Raw genomic sequence first — 17,295 nt, 5'->3', positions numbered from 1 at the left:
GAAATTGTTGTAAAGTACATAGACCTCTGGGGTTTGTAGTCCGTGCTGGTGGCAGCAGATTTTCTGTAAGAGCTGAGTGCTCCAGAGAGTAACAACAGTGAGTATTTGGCGAGTGCCATTTACAGTGACCATGGCTGGGGTTAGAGTAAATAAATGCTCCTAAGTTGAGGATAGCCTAGGTGGCTATTTGCCCTGCAGATGTGTTCCCACATATCCAGAGTAGTGTCAGAAATATTTTTTATTTAAGTTCTTCAAAATCATTTTAAGTTTTAAAATGAAGTCATGAAATCATACTAGAAAACACCTTAATTATTTGATTCTTATCTGTGATGATTATTCTTAGGGAGATAATGGGTAAATTACCCATAAAGGACACTTGGACCAGAGGGACAAGGTAGTAGAATAAAACTCCAGAAAAATATGCGTTCAGTGTTATCAGCAATATGTTTAGAGGAGTGAGGATATACATCAGTAAATCTAGGCAACCTGATTATTGATTTTAACACAGTATAATTTAAATTGCATTAAGGTAATTACATTTATAAAACTATAAAATCAAGTAATGAAATATTCTCATGTACTAAAATTAAAACAGAAGATAACATAATTGGATTCTTTATTTTTGCAACATCAGTTTAGTAAAACTTAGGTCTGTTGAAGGTGAACTGAAAAGAAAGCTTGAGTTTCCAGTGAGATACAGCCAATGGCAAACACGATTGGTAGTGATACATAAAATATTAGGCCTGTATTTTTCTGAATCTTACTTTGCTTTGAGGCATAAGATACACTTAGGGTGTACACTGGAGATGCCGTGCGAAGTTGGCAGGATCAGTCTTCCCGCTGGGTAGGAGGACTTCTGGCCCTGTCAGTTCGGTATCTAGCTACCATGAAGGCATCGGGGCTCTACCATGGGCGTTCCCGTGTCAGGGGGCCCACCTCCCCTCAAAAAGGAATCCCTATGCTTCTTCCTCAGTGACAGTACCTCCTGTGCTATCTAGGGCTATATTTCTGTTGTTGCTAGAATTGAGGAAAGTGATGCTGTGCTCCTCATTTTTGTATACTCCACAATATTTTGAACACGTGCAGCACTCAGAAATCTGTATGTTTGCTAAAATCATAGAAGGTACTTAAGTTCATTGTTTAACTAGCACTACGACCTTATTTATCTTAAAAATTTTTGGAGATACTTAAGTAAATTAAGCCTACAGACTTCTAAGAAACTATTTAGAAGATGAGTTGAAAGTTAGGAAATATTTTTAGTTCATTTAGTATGTACTGTTCTGTCATTACTTTTTATGATGATCTTTCTTTACGTTTTCATACAACAAAGTCTTAAAAGTGTATCTTGTCTGTGTATTTTTTAAATCTTTTCTTTCCTTCTAGTGACTACTCCAGTGATTATTCTGACTGGACAGCAGATGCAGGAATTAATCTGCAGCCACCAAAGAAAATTCCTAAGCATAAAACCAAGAAAGCAGAAAGCAGTTCAGATGAAGAAGAAGAATCTGAAAAACAGAAGCAAAAACAGATTAAAAAGGAAAGAAAGAAAGTAAATGAAGAAAAAGATGGACCAGTATCACCAAAGAAAAAGAAGCCCAAAGAAAGAAAACAAAAGGTTGATTTATATATATATATGTTTTCTATAAAAACAAAGCACGCATTTTAAAAGTGCAGCTGATGAACATAAACATTTTTCAGGTGTAAGAGCAATAGAAAAAACTCAGAAGTATGCAGTAGTAAAATAAAATATATTAAGATCTCTTTAGTTTCCTCAAGTTTTTAAATGTTTAGCATGTGAGAGTATTTACTTGTAGAATTACCATATTGTAAATATTGAGCACTTAATCGTATAACATGAGCAGATATTTTTCTTGAGACTTCAGTGGGATTTGTTTATTTATGTAAAAAAAATAATGCTACAAAACACACAGTTTATTAGTCTTTTAATTGCCTTTACTTTTCAACCATCCTTACTAACTGTTACTGCATACTGCTGTGGTAACAAGCCTTCATTAATTTACAGAGCATGTGAGCCATCACTAGTCCTTAGGTCAGTAGTACTGGTTTGATTACTACGTCTTTAGTCTGGATACTTTGAGACAGATCAGAAAAAGCAAGAGATGAATGTTATGCGAATAATATCTGTTAGCTGTTATGGAGTCGGAATTCTTTAAAAACAAGAACTGTTTAAATTTTGCTCTAAAGTAAATGAAATACAAGGGACACGTTTTGTATTCCCCAGAAGATTATAAATTCGAGGCACATTTGGTTAAACAAATGGAGATTTTTTTAAAACCTCTGCCATTTTTAGAATCAAATAGAAGTTGTTATCTGTAGAATTAAATACTATACTAGGGAGACAGTAGGGTCTTTATCTTTAGAGAGCTTTGAAAAATTTTAGGACTACTTCTGTCTTAAGTGTTTATTTTATCTGCATTCATTGAGCACTTGTTTGTTTCAGCTTTATAATTATGGATTACTTTAATCTGCATTCCTCAGCCTACTATCCTTTTTGTCACCTCCTTTGCCTTTGTCTAGGGGATATTTACCAAAGAGAGTACCACACATTAGCCACAATGTTTCTCTTCTTCCTTGTCAGTGATGATAAATGTAGGCTGACCTATTACTTTACATAGTAGACAGGTAAAACCGATTTAGTCATGTATCTGGCTAATGAGGTAAACTTTTTTTTCATCTCAAGACAGTTTTGATGAACTTTTGAGGTTTGCAGTGCTGCCTCACATAATTCTTTTATCCCAGGAGTGCAGTTTTTATTTGATGATTATTATTTTATTTGATGATTATCCATAAACTAATACCTCAGGCTCCTTCACACATGCTACATTTGGATCCACTGTTACTGTTTGGCATATTTTCATTTCACTGTTTTGCTTAAAGTATTACCCCAGGGTCTGTCTGCCACTAAATTTATGTGGGACAGATTTTAAAAAGCATAAGGTTAGGATGTTACAGGCTACTCCCTGTAATTTGGTTTTTGTTCACATGGTTTGTTGTCAGCCTATCAGTGAATCTAACAGTAGATAGAATTGTTCTTATTCCTTAGTTGTCTTATCTCAAGTAAACACAATATTTCCCTTCTTACGCATAGAGTTGTAGGGCTGAAAAGTAACTGAGACATCATTAATTAGTTGATATTTATTGCGTCTATGAAAAAAATGAAAATATTTTCCATATGATTGTTTGAATTAAGCAAAAAAAAAGAAGAAACAACCCAGTTAGGCAAATATAGAAAATGCTTATTAAAAAATAGAATTCTCGAGAGATACAGTAAAGTTATCTCAGATATTATCTGACATATATCCCTTATGCTGTTAGGAGCTCTGGAAATCAGAGCGATGAATTTTTATCTAGTGCCTGCAGTTTATAAAGCAATACAGTGGATAAAAAGAAGTGTAAGACGTAGTACTTGCTCCAGAAACAATGTGTGACTAACAAGTTATTTGAATCCCGCCCCCCCCAAAAAATGGAATAAATATCACATGATAAAATATGTTTGATTGGCAAAGTAATTTTATAGATAATAACTCAGAAACCAAATGGGGCCATCTTATCTTAGAGTTTCACATAAGCTTTCCAGAAGAAATAAGATTTTAGATGGGCCTAGAAGAATATCCATGGATAGAAAGGAAATAAATCAGTTACCTGTATCTCCAAAATTAAAGAAATCGCAATTCATGAGGCTGGAAATTTAGAGACATGTCAATGCATTTTATCCCCTAAGTGGTTGTAAGTACTAACTGACAGAAATCTACTTTAACCAAACTTCTAGGTCCCCCAAGAATTGTTGAGGAATTGTCATAATGTTTATCATAATGATTCTTGTCTATGCCACAGTCTTACAGTTATAAATATGATTACTTCTATTTAATATCCAACTTACCTGGCTTCAGGTAAGAGTTGTTAGCTATCCTAATCGACATTCTGGGAAGAAATGCTTGCCTTAGTGTATTAATAGTTCATATTGAGGCTGGAATAAGTAATTTTTAGACTTTTCCTACCTTTTTTCCTTTTTTACTAAGTCAAAGGAAACCTTTTTCAAGCACTTTAACTGAACACCTCATCATATGTAAGACTGATATGATCTGTGGATCTCACTCTGTGATGTGCTCAGTGCATAACAGTAGTGGCTACTCAGTAACTACATGTAGATAAAATAACTGTTCACATGTCATGTGGCTTAACATCTCAAATCTAACACATAGCAAAATTTATTTTCTAAGCTTTCCCCTCTAACATGCTGCACTTCAGCCTTCCTCATCTCAGCAGTGACAACTCCAGTTGTTTACACCAAAACCCTGTAATTCTCCTTTTTCTCTCATTCCACATTCAGTCCATCAGGGAATTATTATCATGGCTCTGTCTTCTAAATACATTCAGCACTTGACTGTTTTCACCGCTTTTGCTATCATGCTAGTGTCAGCTACCGTGAACTCTCACTTGTATTACTGCAGTAGCTTTCCATCTCTCTTCCTGCTTTTACCCTCATCCCCCTAGCCTCTGTTTTCTAAAGCAGGGATCAACAAACTTTTTCTGTAGAGGGCCAGCTACTCCACCATTGTAGCCTAAAAGCAGCCCCAGACAATACATAAACGAATGGGTATGGCTTTGTTCTAGTAAAATTTGATTTATAAAAGAAGATAGTGGGCTGGACTTGGACCATGGGCCATAATTTGCAGGTGCCTGCTGTGATGCATCCAGAGTGATCCTTTTAAAATATGTCAGATCCTATCACTCTTCTGCCTAAAATTCTCCAATGGATCCATCTCACGTATAGTAAATGCCAAAGTCCTTTACTCCTCCCTTACTCTCCAGAGAGAGTTCTCCTGATGTGCTTAACTGAGAAATACAAAGGTGGTTAATAGGAAGGAGAGTTAATAGGAAAATGAGTATTAAGTAGCAACTATAGCATACCTGCTGCAGATGGTGTTCTCGACACCCATTATGACCCTTTTCCTTTTCATGAACTTTCATTAACTCACAGTGATAACTACCTTATAAACACCTTTTTTTTTTTTTAAACAAACGCAAGAGAATAAAATTTAGAAATCTTAGTTTACAAACACTGAACCAAAACATTTTTAATCAGCTGCATGAAGTTTCTGTCTCTACTTACATATGTTAGGTTTCAGCTCAAAGTCCATTTTTCCAAAGTCTAAGGTAACAATATCCAGGCTATGATGGCCACCTGTAGGTGACCGGAAAATTTTAAATTTTTCGCAAAGGCCTATTCACAAAAGTAAGAAACCTGGCTTGACAGCATTCTGTTTGAAAAAAAAAAAAATCTGAAAAAAAATTTTTTTTAGAAGCTTGTGTGTGAAATGGCTACTTTAAAAGGAGTAAAGGAATGTTCTTGGGCTATGGGGAAGTATAATGCCCAGCCCATGGAAGCAGTTAGCCTTCTGTATCTTGGCACTGCTCAGCCCATATGAGAATATCTTAGTTAGTTCTTACTAACACGCTTATGACTAGGATTTTTTAAAATAAAATATCGAATATGCTTCAGTCTGTTACATGGAGTGTTGATGAAACTGCTAGAATTTTGAGAGGAAAGAAAGGAGACAGAGCTTATACTTTGGTGTTTATGGGAATATCTTGTCACCTAGTTTTGTTTTGAATATTGTCTGTAGAGCTTTGGTTTATCTAGTTCTTTTTTTATGGAGTGATTTGGAGAAATCGAATATAACTATACTGCCACTGCTGCCATCTTCCCAGAGTAAGCTTATTAATACTTAATACACATTTTTGTACAAAGATCCCTTCCCCTTTTATTTTTCAAACTACCTTTGTAGTTATTTTAAAGGGCAGATTGATAGATTAATGCTTTCATGATAATATTACTTTATATTGTTTTACACTTAGAGATTGGCTGTGGGAGAACTAACGGAAAATGGTTTGACATTAGAAGAATGGTTACCTTCAACATGGATTACAGATACTCTCCCCCGAAGATGTCCATTTGTGCCACAAATGGGTGATGAGGTATTTTTTAGCTTTTAAAAAATACCTTTGTTTCATTCAAGTAACTTTAAATACTTTTTATAGCTCTTGAAACAGAACTCCAGAAAATTGCAGCAGTTTTATAAAGTATCTCATTTTACATATTTGTAGCTGTATATGGAAAAAGGAAAATTAGGAGGAAAGCTTTACTGATAATCTTTTTTGAGGCTACTGTAAAAATTGCAATAGCAAATTAAATATTGTAAGAGAATAGAGGTTTTGTTGACATTTTAAAAGCTAATACGTATTTTTTAATAAGAGGATTTTATGGCCAGTTTTCTTTTTCCTAAAATATATTTATATGGTAAAGGAAAAATAAAATTCAGCCTTGTATTTTTAATTTTATTTCATAGAAGTATTTTATTTAAATAACTATAATGTTCATAATATGTTCCTTAGATCTTAAAATCTATTATATTCGAAATATCATTTCATTTTTAAGAAAATATGGTGGTTGGCCATCATTTTGGACTATGTTCTTGTGAATTTGAAATGAAAATGTAAGATTAGACCAAACTTTTCCACTCAGGAGTTCATGTCTCCTTGTTTTATGTGTAAATGTTAAGAGGCAGGGTTATCTGGTGTTCAGTAGATTCATAGTAATAAGTTAGGAGTTAAAATAGAGGCTTCTTTAGCAGAGCACACTAACAGTAGAAAGTGACAGGTGGCAGTTGACAGTTTTAAAAAAAAAAGGAAAACAAAACCTTTTTAATGCAAGAGTAATAAGTAACTCTAAAGTTCCAGGCAGCTGGAGCAATAATGATATTAATGAATAGAATGAATGTGTATAAGCTAATGGATATCGCAAAATATTGCTAAGAACTTAATAGCATTTTTTGAAATTCCAGCAGCATTTTTTAACAAGCTCAACTATTTATCGTGGGAAGTGTCATGGGAAGAACACTTGGGGTCAGACTGCTGTATTCACGTACCGGTTCTCCAGCATGGTAGTCAGGAGTCACTTAAATTTGACCTCCATAAATGAGGATAAATATATGCCTTGCTCTCTTTATAATGACAAAATATATGTGAAAATATATATGAAAATATATTTTTCATTTTAAAGTTTCCTGCATTTGTACAAACTGCTTGCTATAAAAGTAGGTGAATAATCAACTAAACATGACCCCTAGTTACAACTTACTTTATTATGCAACATAAATTAACTTATTTTGAATCCAAAAATAAAATGGTAAAACCAAAAAGCCAAAAAATAACTGCTTATCCTAACCTCTTAATGTTATTTAGAACACTATGGTTATGATTAAGTGACAGTAGGACAGCTTGAGGAAAAGAAGGGAAAAAAAAAATCAAAATACTAGAATTTTTTTTAGTTTAAGGGACATTAAATTCCCTCTGCAGTTTCAGCTGATACCGTGCATCTTGCGTCAAAGGAAACACATACAAGTTTTAAAATTGTGATTTTATTTACTTTTTAGGTTTATTATTTCCGACAAGGACATGAAGCGTATGTTGAAATGGCCCGGAAAAATAAAATTTATAGTATCAATCCCAAAAAACAGCCATGGCATAAAATGGAACTACGGGTATGGTGTTTATAATTTAATAGTCCAAAAAGATGCGATTATAGAGGAAATTGTATTGAGTGTTACTATTTTCACTATAAGAAACTGTATCATGAAGATACCTTTTCTAATTGGAACAATCTGGGGAGTAGAAGGTGTTTAATTTCTAAAGAAACATAAGATTGAATTTATATATTCCAGTAGTTTATAAATTGGGAATAAAATGTAATTATGGTGAGAACTGGACAACATTAACATCTAAGGCAAACTTCATCTTTGTAAATTTGGAAGTATTTCTAGGTTTATCAGCAGTAGTTTAAAATTATTTCCATGTCCTTGGAACTGTGTTAGAAAACTCTTATTTCGATAAAGTTTTCCTTTTTTCTTTTTTCTCTTTCTTTTGTTTTCTCTTTTTTAAATTGACATATAACTTGCATACTATAAAGTACACCGATAAGTACACAGCTCAGTGGATTTTTACATATACATACAGAGTAATCACCTAGATCAATATTAAAATGGATAACTTTTTTAATTATGTTTAGCAGTTTATTTTGTGAAGATGGTTTCTTATTTTCTGTATCTTCCTCAGGAACAAGAACTGATGAAAATAGTTGGCATAAAGTATGAAGTGGGATTGCCTACCCTTTGCTGCCTTAAACTTGCTTTTCTGGATCCTGATACTGGTAAACTGACCGGTGGATCATTTACCATGAAGTAAGGACTGTTGAAAGAGGCAATAGTTTCTTAGTATTGTAGATTATTTTTCAAGATCCAGATAAATTTGAATGCCTTTTAGATATTTGTAAGTATATGACCTAATCAGTGTGTTTCTGTTTGTACTTAGGTACCATGATATGCCTGATGTTATAGATTTCCTAGTCTTGAGACAACAATTTGACGATGCAAAATATAGGCGGTGGAATATAGGTGGGTAATTTATTTAGAAGCTGTAATGTTTGCTTTATCTAATAAGTGACTTACTATTTTTCATAATTTAGGTAAAGATAATCAGAAATATTGCCATTTGCAGGGATGTTAATAAGAAAGTAAGATATTGTGTCAGGAATTTATTTATTTTTAAGAATGAAAATACTTCTAATTTAGGTGATGCTGAAATTCCAGACATTTTCTCTCTTATATTTCTTAACTATGTATAAGATTGTTTATAGCTATTCCTTCTGCTGTTTTATGTGCTGAATTAAATTCTTATCCAAAGGAATTAATGACAGAATTCAAACTTGAAGCAAAAGTAGTCTTCCAGTTCAAAATGTTTAATAATTTGGACTGGGACTAAAACTGAACTGACATTTTTCTTTTATTGGTTAACTCTGTTAAAATTAAAGCTAATATTGTAATCAAGACTCAGAAAAACTTCTAAAATCCTTAGAAGTCTCCAGGCATTTAAGGTGCATTAATTTATGTTCAGATGGATGTGCTATTTTCTAGAGTATTCCTTTTAAAAATTTCAGACAGGACCACTGTGTCATCTTGGAGTAGACTCTGGTGCCCCTATGGCTTATTTGGTTTGAAAAAGCACATCAGTTGACGTGGCATTTCATCCCTCTTCCAGTGCCATTGGAAGGCCTTTGTGTGGTGATTTGTTGTCTCTTGTTTGGTCTTGGTAAACGTAGAGATTTACATGTGTGCTGTAAAAAGAAAAATTATGGAAATGCAAGTCATTAAAATTAGGGACATGCAAGTTACAGAAAAAAATTTACATCGCATGTACCGTTTTTCTGGAAGCTTTGAAAGATGTGTTCCATCAAATAAGGGAGAAAAGAAAAAGACACGGAATCTCTGCAGGAGACAGGAAATTCAGAACAGGAAAGCAACAAAAGGAATTCCCAAATAACAGTCAACAGAAGTCTCAGGATAGCATCTGTTTAGCAAGTCTGTAAAACAAACAGTCCAGAAAACATTGTCCTCTAAGAGTGAAATCATCAGGGAAAAAAAAGTGAAATTGGATAAATTGTATAAGATGTTTGACTTTGTGGGAAATTATATATTGAAGAGTGTTTTATAGTTTGAGCTATTAGAGAATGTGGGAAGACATAATTATAAATTCAGAGAAAAGCAACCATAAGAAAATGAAGCAGTTATACAAAATTATATAGGAAAGGAATTGTGTGCTATTTGGCTCATTAGCAAACAATATTTATACAGTGTAGTCATGACAGAGGAAAACTGAATTAAATTAAATTAAATTAAATGCACATACCCTTTATATACAATTATATGGAGAGAGACCAATACTTAATGTCTAAAATTGATGAGTGAAGAAATAGCTATATACTCAGTATTTAGAAAACCGTAAGTAAATTCAAGAAGAAAGAGTTAAAAGTTCTTCTTGGTTTTAGATGTAAGCCTTTGGTACATATGATTTTTTAAATTATTTACATGTGTTAGTTGATAAGATCAATTTCATCTGTTATTTTTGAGGACACGCATCCGCCAATAAATTGGCGGAACAAATATTAGCAGTCAGAGTCCAGGAGAACATTCTAGAAAAGCACTGACAATCTAAGCAAAGAAATACGGCAAGTATTGGACAAATCAGAGAGATATTTCAAATGGATGTACATCAGAATGTTATCATTTGGATCTTATCATTTTTCTCCTCTAAATTTATAGATTACTATTTCTTCTAAAGTTAATACTAGTTAGTCTTCTATTTCTGAAGATATTTACATGTATCTACCAACTGCCATTTAAAATTACATCAATAATAATTACTTCAGCTTGTCCTCAGGTATGTTTAAGGCTTGCTCTGGTAGACTCTATTCCTTGCTTAACTTTATTGTCATTAGCCTGCAGTATCGTTCATTGTGGTCAGGCACACATTATCCAGTTCTTCCTCTTCAGCGTACTGTCATCAGTCTAGGTACAATAGGATTGTAAGAAATAGCTTCATGAAACTCATTATTATGTTTACTGTAAGGTGTCGGAGGTGTCAGTAATGCTGTTTATTAAATTATGTATTAGCTTCTCACTAAGGGTAGTGTCACTAATATGCATCTGAGGAGCAATTACTCTTAGTCTAGTAATAGATCATGTTTCCCTCTTAACATTGGCCGTTAGAATGCTTGAATTTGAATCTAAATTTGATCCCAGTGCATACCCACTCAGAGTATATATATACACATATATATAACTCAACAACATGCAGTTGTGTTCTGTTAATTTAGCCTGACTCCAGCTTTCTGTCATTAAATTTCTTTTCTTTTTTTAAATACACTTTATGCTATATAGTTGGCCCTCCGTATCCATGGGTTCTGCCTCCACAGATTCAACCAGTCTTGGATCAAAACTATTACAAAGATTAGTTGTTTTCGTTTCTTTTTTATTTGTTTCTATAGGAAAGGGAAAGTGAGTGTACAGATAAGTGTTAGTAACTTAAGGGTGATTGAGTCAAAGGAAAGCAGGTTGGATTGTTGTTGTTTGGTTTGTTTTTAGGCTGGACTCTTAATTGTTGGTTAGAGGAACTTCCCTACAGAAAGTAAGAATTCAAGATAGACTATAAATATTTTGGGGGAAGAAATTATCTGTGGTTTTATTTGAATGAAAAATTTGTGCATAGTCCTAATGATGTGCTAGATTGGTAAAAATGTTTAAGATAAGAGTGAATTTCTCCTTACCATAATAAAATGTAAAAAATGGTGCTGAAAAGTCAGTCACACTTCAGGTGTGCTTATTAAATAACTTTTTCCCTCAGTATTGCTGATTTTATATATTTACTTATTTATTTTGGAGTGTGTAGGTCATTTTTCGTAGGTCTTTTAAAATCATACAGGCAATTTAAGTATCTTAAAGGAAAGAGGAGTAACAACAGCAGTGTTTCATTTCAGAGTAATGAGATGGCTTTTATTCTTGTCCAGGTGACCGTTTCAGATCAGTCATAGATGATGCCTGGTGGTTTGGAACAATTGAAAGCCAGGAACCTCTTCAGCCTGAGTACCCTGATAGTTTGTTTCAGTGTTACAATGTTTGGTAAGGAAGTATTGTATTTTTGTTCAGCCTAACTTGTTTTGAATGTTTTCCCCGCCTATTAATAAAATGATAAAGATACTACTTTTAAACACTGAAGTAATTATTTTTACAAGGTGATTTTATTAAAATTGCAATGCAATATTTAGATTTTTTAATATAAAGGTTTTCCTTCCTTTAAGCTGGGACAATGGAGATACAGAAAAGATGAGTCCTTGGGATATGGAGCTTATACCTAACAATGGTAAGTGTATGTTAAGCTTTTTGCATCTGTATTATGGAATTAGTTTCTTAAATAAAAATCTGATTTGCTAACTTGCAACTACAAAGAGTTCTTAATGAAGACCAAGTAGAAAGTATTCATTCCACAAATATTTATTACCTATTATTGACCCTGGAGGTAGGGGAGGCATAACAGTGAAAAAATTAGACATAATCCTTGCCCACTTGGAATTTGTAATTTAACAGGGAAGGTTGAAATTAATTACAGCAAAATATGATACTGATTTGTTAATTATTATTCACTCTAGAACAGGGGTCCCCAACCCCCGGGCAGCGGACCGCTACTGGTCCGTGGCCTGTTAGGAACCGGGCCGCACAGCAGGAGGTGAGTGGCGGGCGAGGACCAAAGCTTAATCTGCCGCTCCCCATCGCTTGCATCACTGCCTGAGCCATATCCCAGTCCCCCCCCAACCCCCCAACCCCACCTCCCATCCGTGGAAAAATTGTCTTCTATGAAACTGGTCCCTGGTGCCGAAAAGTTTGGGGACCGCTGTTCTAGAAGATGAGCACTTGGGATCAAAGATATTTTTGTAACTCCAAGCGGAATACATAGAATACAGTGTAATACTTAGAGTTCAGGCTTTTGAGTAAGACTTAGATTCCTATCCTAGCTCTGCTGTCTTTTATCTATGCCATCTTGACAAGTTCCTTTAAATCTCAAAACTCCAGATTCTTAGGATTCAGCTTTTGAAACTATGTAAACTAATACTTTCCTTATAGGGCTGCTATTGGGATTAAATGATATCATATGTGTAAAGTACTTATTATAGAGCCTGACACATGTAAGGGTTCAATGAGTAGGTAATTATAATTAATAATAATAACCATCATCTTGCATATGGCCTGATGCATTGCCTTAGGATTTGGGAGTTAGCCTTAGGCAGTGAATATGACATCTTCCTGGAACTGAGAAAAGACCAATGTGGCTGAAGCCTGGAGATTGCATTTTCTTTCTATTTCATTGTCCATGTTTGTTTCAGTTTTAAAAAAATACAACACACACAATTGTATATGCCTAAAAAGGTTTAAAAGGATATATACCAGATTATTAATAATGGTCATTTATAAAGCGTGGGGATATGAGGACTTCCACAAATTATCTTTTACATTATTCTGTATTGTTTGATTTTTTTAATAGTATGTTACTTTTACTATCATGTAAGAATAAAGATTTTAAAAAACAAAAAGAAAAAAAGCCTGACTTGTAACATAGTAGAAATAGTCATTTATAAATGGAGTTCCTCACTAGTTATTGTATTCTAAAAAAGCAGAGAAAAGACAATGTGGGAAAACTAAGCCCAATCTGGTAAATCTTAGAAATGAGAAAATGGTCATGCTGATTTTGTTCAAAACTAGTACTTTCTAGAAATTATCACTTTGAGATACCAATACCAATAATGTCTTTTTCATCTCATTGCTAAATTAGAGCTGTTTAAAATATCTTAATCAACTTGTAAATGTGTTACATGGCTTTTCTTCTGGTTTTAGTTCTCTCCTTTGTGAAGGTTTGAATTTGAAGTCACATCAGACTATTGTGAATATGAGAGAAATGAAGCTAATCGATGTTGTAATGCCTGGGGTATTTCTTGAAATGAATTAGTGACAGTAATATACTACTTGTCTCCTACCTGAATATATTGCTATGTGGAGGGGGTGATTTTTGTTGTTTTTGTTCTATTTGGATACACGTACATAGGCACTTATAGAGTTTAATTACATTTTGGGAGGAGGAGAAATTTTGTAAACAAATAATAGCATATTTCAAAATGTTTCTCTCATGAAGTCTAGTTCAAAGAAAAAATTGCTTGGCAGATTTGTAGATTTTATGTCACCACGACCCCCTAATGATTCTGTTAAAGATTCAGGCATGCAGAAAGCATACCTTCATCATTTAAGAGCAAAAAGTGTAAGAATCATCTGTCAGTATTCATAATTCTCTCTGTTCCCACATTTTAAAAAACTGAGCCTTTGATTGAAGCATTTCTGAAAGAATACCACTTTTGCTCAGTTTCACCTGTGTGTTTTATCAAAGTAAACATGGAGATTATACATTATGAAATGATTCAGAAAACTTTTAAATTTGCATCATTTTATAGGAATACTTTCTCCTTCACCTGTAACTGATAATAGAGCAAGTTGTCAGGTATAATTTTGGAGAAGTAATTATATGCTTATCTAGAGAATTATGAAATTAATGTTTTAAAGAATAAATTTTATTGACCCTTGAAACATACTTTCCTTTAATGAAAATAAAGAATATACTTACCATTTACAAAATTATACTTTATAACAATATTAACTCTGATTTCTAAAGGTAACCTAAATATTAGTAAATTACCACATATTTTCACTAAATCTGCTTTCTTTCTTTGTATTTCAGCTGTATTTCCTGAAGAACTAGGTACCAGTGTTCCTTTAACTGATGTTGAATGCAGATCATTGATTTATAAGCCTCTTGATGGTGAATGGGGTTCCAATCCCAGGGATGAAGAATGTGAAAGAATTGTTACAGGAATAAACCAGTTGATGACACTAGGTAAATAATAGTAACACATGAATATAGATAGAAGATGTTGCCAGAAAGCAAAGGAAAAATACTATTATTCAAGCAAAACTTTTTTCCATAATACCATGTCATTGTTTTCAAACATTTTTAACTGGTATTTTTTTTTTCAATGCGATTTTACGCAGGGCTTAAATATCTAAAACAGTTATAAATGAGGTTGCTCTAGCTGAATTTCAGAGTAAGGGACCCCAGAAACACCAGGGGTACCGTTGAAAAACCTAGATCCTCCAGAACCTAATTTTAAAATCCTTCACATACTCACGCTGACATGATGCGACTTGAAAGAGGAGGGCTGAAAGCTGAATTATATGGGTAACTGTACCAGTTTTCCTCTTAACTTGATATACGTTGATATACACAATAGAATATTTGTAAAGGGAAGGGAGAAGGTATATGAACTGCTTTGCTTTATTTAAAAAAAACAGAAAAAGAACAATGACCACAAAGCATGATTATCTGAACTTTTGGTGCCCAAAATAACTCTAAACTAGTGTGGTGGTTTGTATTAACCTAGACTTTCAGTAAGGAATGAGATTTAAAGAGTCTAAGGGAGAAATTAACATGAATAAGAGCTGAAGATATTGGAGACACATGTTGGATGATATTTTCATCTGAAGTCTTTTAAAATATGGGCAACACTTAATTATTGTCTCAGATACTATCTTAGGTAATTTTAGTAATTATGTCAAAACAATTACTGTCAAACACATAACATAGATTCAGGAATGGCCTGGTTTTAATTATAGAAATACATGTAGATGTTCTTTACTAAGTCAGTTTTATATATTGTCTGTCATCTTTTTTCTTCTAAGGAGTCCATAAATAAATACTCCTAGAATTTTGCAGTATAAATGTAGACATAATAAAAAGTGAGACTATGTGTTAGCTAAACTGTATGTATTTTCTATCAGAAGATAGTGGTAGACTAATGGTTATGTGGATTAGAACTTAAGGCTTAATTCAAGCAGAATTTTGAAATATTTTAAGCAATACAAAAATAAATTTATAAACGTATTTGTTTGTTTATCTTAGATATTGCTTCAGCATTTGTGGCTCCTGTGGATCTGCAAGCCTATCCCATGTATTGCACTGTAGTGGCATATCCAACGGATTTAAGTACAATTAAACAAAGACTGGAAAACAGGTTTTACAGGTTAGAACCATTTGCTGTAGCTACTAACAAAAGAAAACTAAGTGATTCTTTCACCCTTTTACTGATCCTCTCTAGCCGTGTTTCTCAAACTTCAGTGTGCATGCAAATCACCTTGGGCATCTTGTTAAAATGTAGAATCTGGTAGTAGGTTTAGAGTAGGACCTGAGATTGCGTTTCTCACAAGTTCCCAGTGATGCTGGTGCTGCTGGTCTATAGACCACACTTAGAGACAAATACGAATTGATGGTCACTGTCTTTGTATTATATTTTATGAAACAATCCAACATATTTTATTTTCTCCTAGATATCCCATTGAAATATTTGTTCATGGATTTTTTCATAGAATAATATTAAAAATTGTGTGTTCTCTTATTTATTTAGCTTATGAATACTTCTGAAGAATGAAATTAAGAAAATTTTGGGTACTTTTTATAGTTGTAGCTTAGTTTGAAATATAACTAGAGTTTTAAAAACATGCAATTTCAGTTAATTTGCGTATGCTGGTTAACAATTTTTGTAAACATTGAGTTCTAATGTTGGGCAGGCTTTGTAGGTTTATTGCCTAAAATGTCTTATCAAAAAGTGAGGTTAAGTCCATTGTTTTCACGTAATGAAATCAGACTTTTAGCTTTCACATTTCTTATGACTTTTGCTTATTAGCAGGCCAACAACATTTTAACTTAAATAATAATTGCATTAAAACTTTATTTTTGTGATCAGTTTTATAGTACTGCAGTTCTTTACATTACTATTTATTTTAACTTAGGGAAGGTTTTGTTTGTTTGTTTGTTTGTTTGAGGTACACGGGCCTCTCACTGTTGTGGCCTCTCCCGTTGCGGAGCACAGGCTCCGGACGCGCAGGCTCAGCGGCCATGGCTCACAGGCCCAGCCGCTCCGCAGCATGTGGGACCTTCCCGGACCGGGGCACGAACCCGTGTCCCCTGCATCGGCAGGCAGACTCTTAACCACTGCACCACCAGGGAAGCCCCTTAGGGAAGTTTTTAATCATATTTTGTATTCATATTTTTCTGTGTAAAATGTGCCTTTAGTTCTTTTTAATACTTAGATTGTAATTCTAATTTGATACTGTGTGTGCCTGGTGCTGAAAACACCATTTGTTATTCCTTACTGACTAAGGTAGTGTTTCTCAACAAAAGCATTACGGACATTTAGGGCTGGAAAATTCTTCATTATGAGGGGCTATCCTTTGCCTCTACCCTTAAGTGCCAATAGCAGCCCCTAGTTGTAAAAACCAAAAATGTCTCTAGACACTGCCAAATGTCTCCTGCTGGGCGGAGTCACTTCACCGAGAAACACTTGGAATAAAGAAAACTAAGGCATTGGACTTTACGTTCTGATCTCGTTAGGTATTTCTGCTGCTGCTTCATTAATATTTGTCAAAAGCATTGAGATGAGGAGGAAATCACCTGTGATTTGTGCCTCCCAGCCATCTTCCTCTCGAAGCACACTTCTTTAAGTAAATCATTTTCAACGTTAAAGGTTTTAAGACAGGAAATGGAGAAGAAATTCTTAACTATATCCTTATTTCTCTCTAAGCTCCTAAGTTGTTAAACCTTAGGAGTTACACCCCGGGCTTCAGAGATGGAACAAGACGTGGGAGAATAAAAGGGAGAGAAAGAACTGTTTTCTACACACTAATAGTTGGACTACATCTAGAAAGATAAACTTCTGCCATCTCTCACCATTGTTAAAAATATACTTTCTCATAGAAATACTGCTCAACATGAGAATTGCTAAGGTGT

At 33.9% G+C, this 17,295-nt stretch overlaps 1 protein-coding gene across 3 annotated transcripts in view; it reads left to right on the top strand.

Moving 5' to 3' along the window:
- Window positions 1–17,295, top strand: part of PHIP (PHIP subunit of CUL4-Ring ligase complex) — a 125,516-nt gene that overhangs the window by 88,420 nt on the left and 19,801 nt on the right. For all 3 annotated transcript variants that reach the window (XM_082668553.1, XM_082668552.1, XM_082668551.1), the window contains exons 23-31: window positions 1,384–1,615; window positions 5,881–6,000; window positions 7,458–7,565; window positions 8,137–8,261; window positions 8,392–8,474; window positions 11,423–11,534; window positions 11,714–11,775; window positions 14,194–14,349; window positions 15,412–15,532. In XM_082668553.1, the coding sequence (XP_082524679.1) occupies window positions 1,384–1,615; window positions 5,881–6,000; window positions 7,458–7,565; window positions 8,137–8,261; window positions 8,392–8,474; window positions 11,423–11,534; window positions 11,714–11,775; window positions 14,194–14,349; window positions 15,412–15,532 (1,119 nt within the window). The remainder of the gene's footprint in view (window positions 1–1,383; window positions 1,616–5,880; window positions 6,001–7,457; window positions 7,566–8,136; window positions 8,262–8,391; window positions 8,475–11,422; window positions 11,535–11,713; window positions 11,776–14,193; window positions 14,350–15,411; window positions 15,533–17,295) is intronic.

The sequence above is a fragment of the Grampus griseus genome, assembly GCF_964374135.1.
Source record: "Grampus griseus genome assembly, chromosome: 13".
Taxonomy (NCBI): Eukaryota; Metazoa; Chordata; class Mammalia; order Artiodactyla; family Delphinidae; genus Grampus; species Grampus griseus.
Note: the sequence above shows the minus strand (reverse complement) of the source record. Positions and strands in the feature narration are given on the sequence as shown.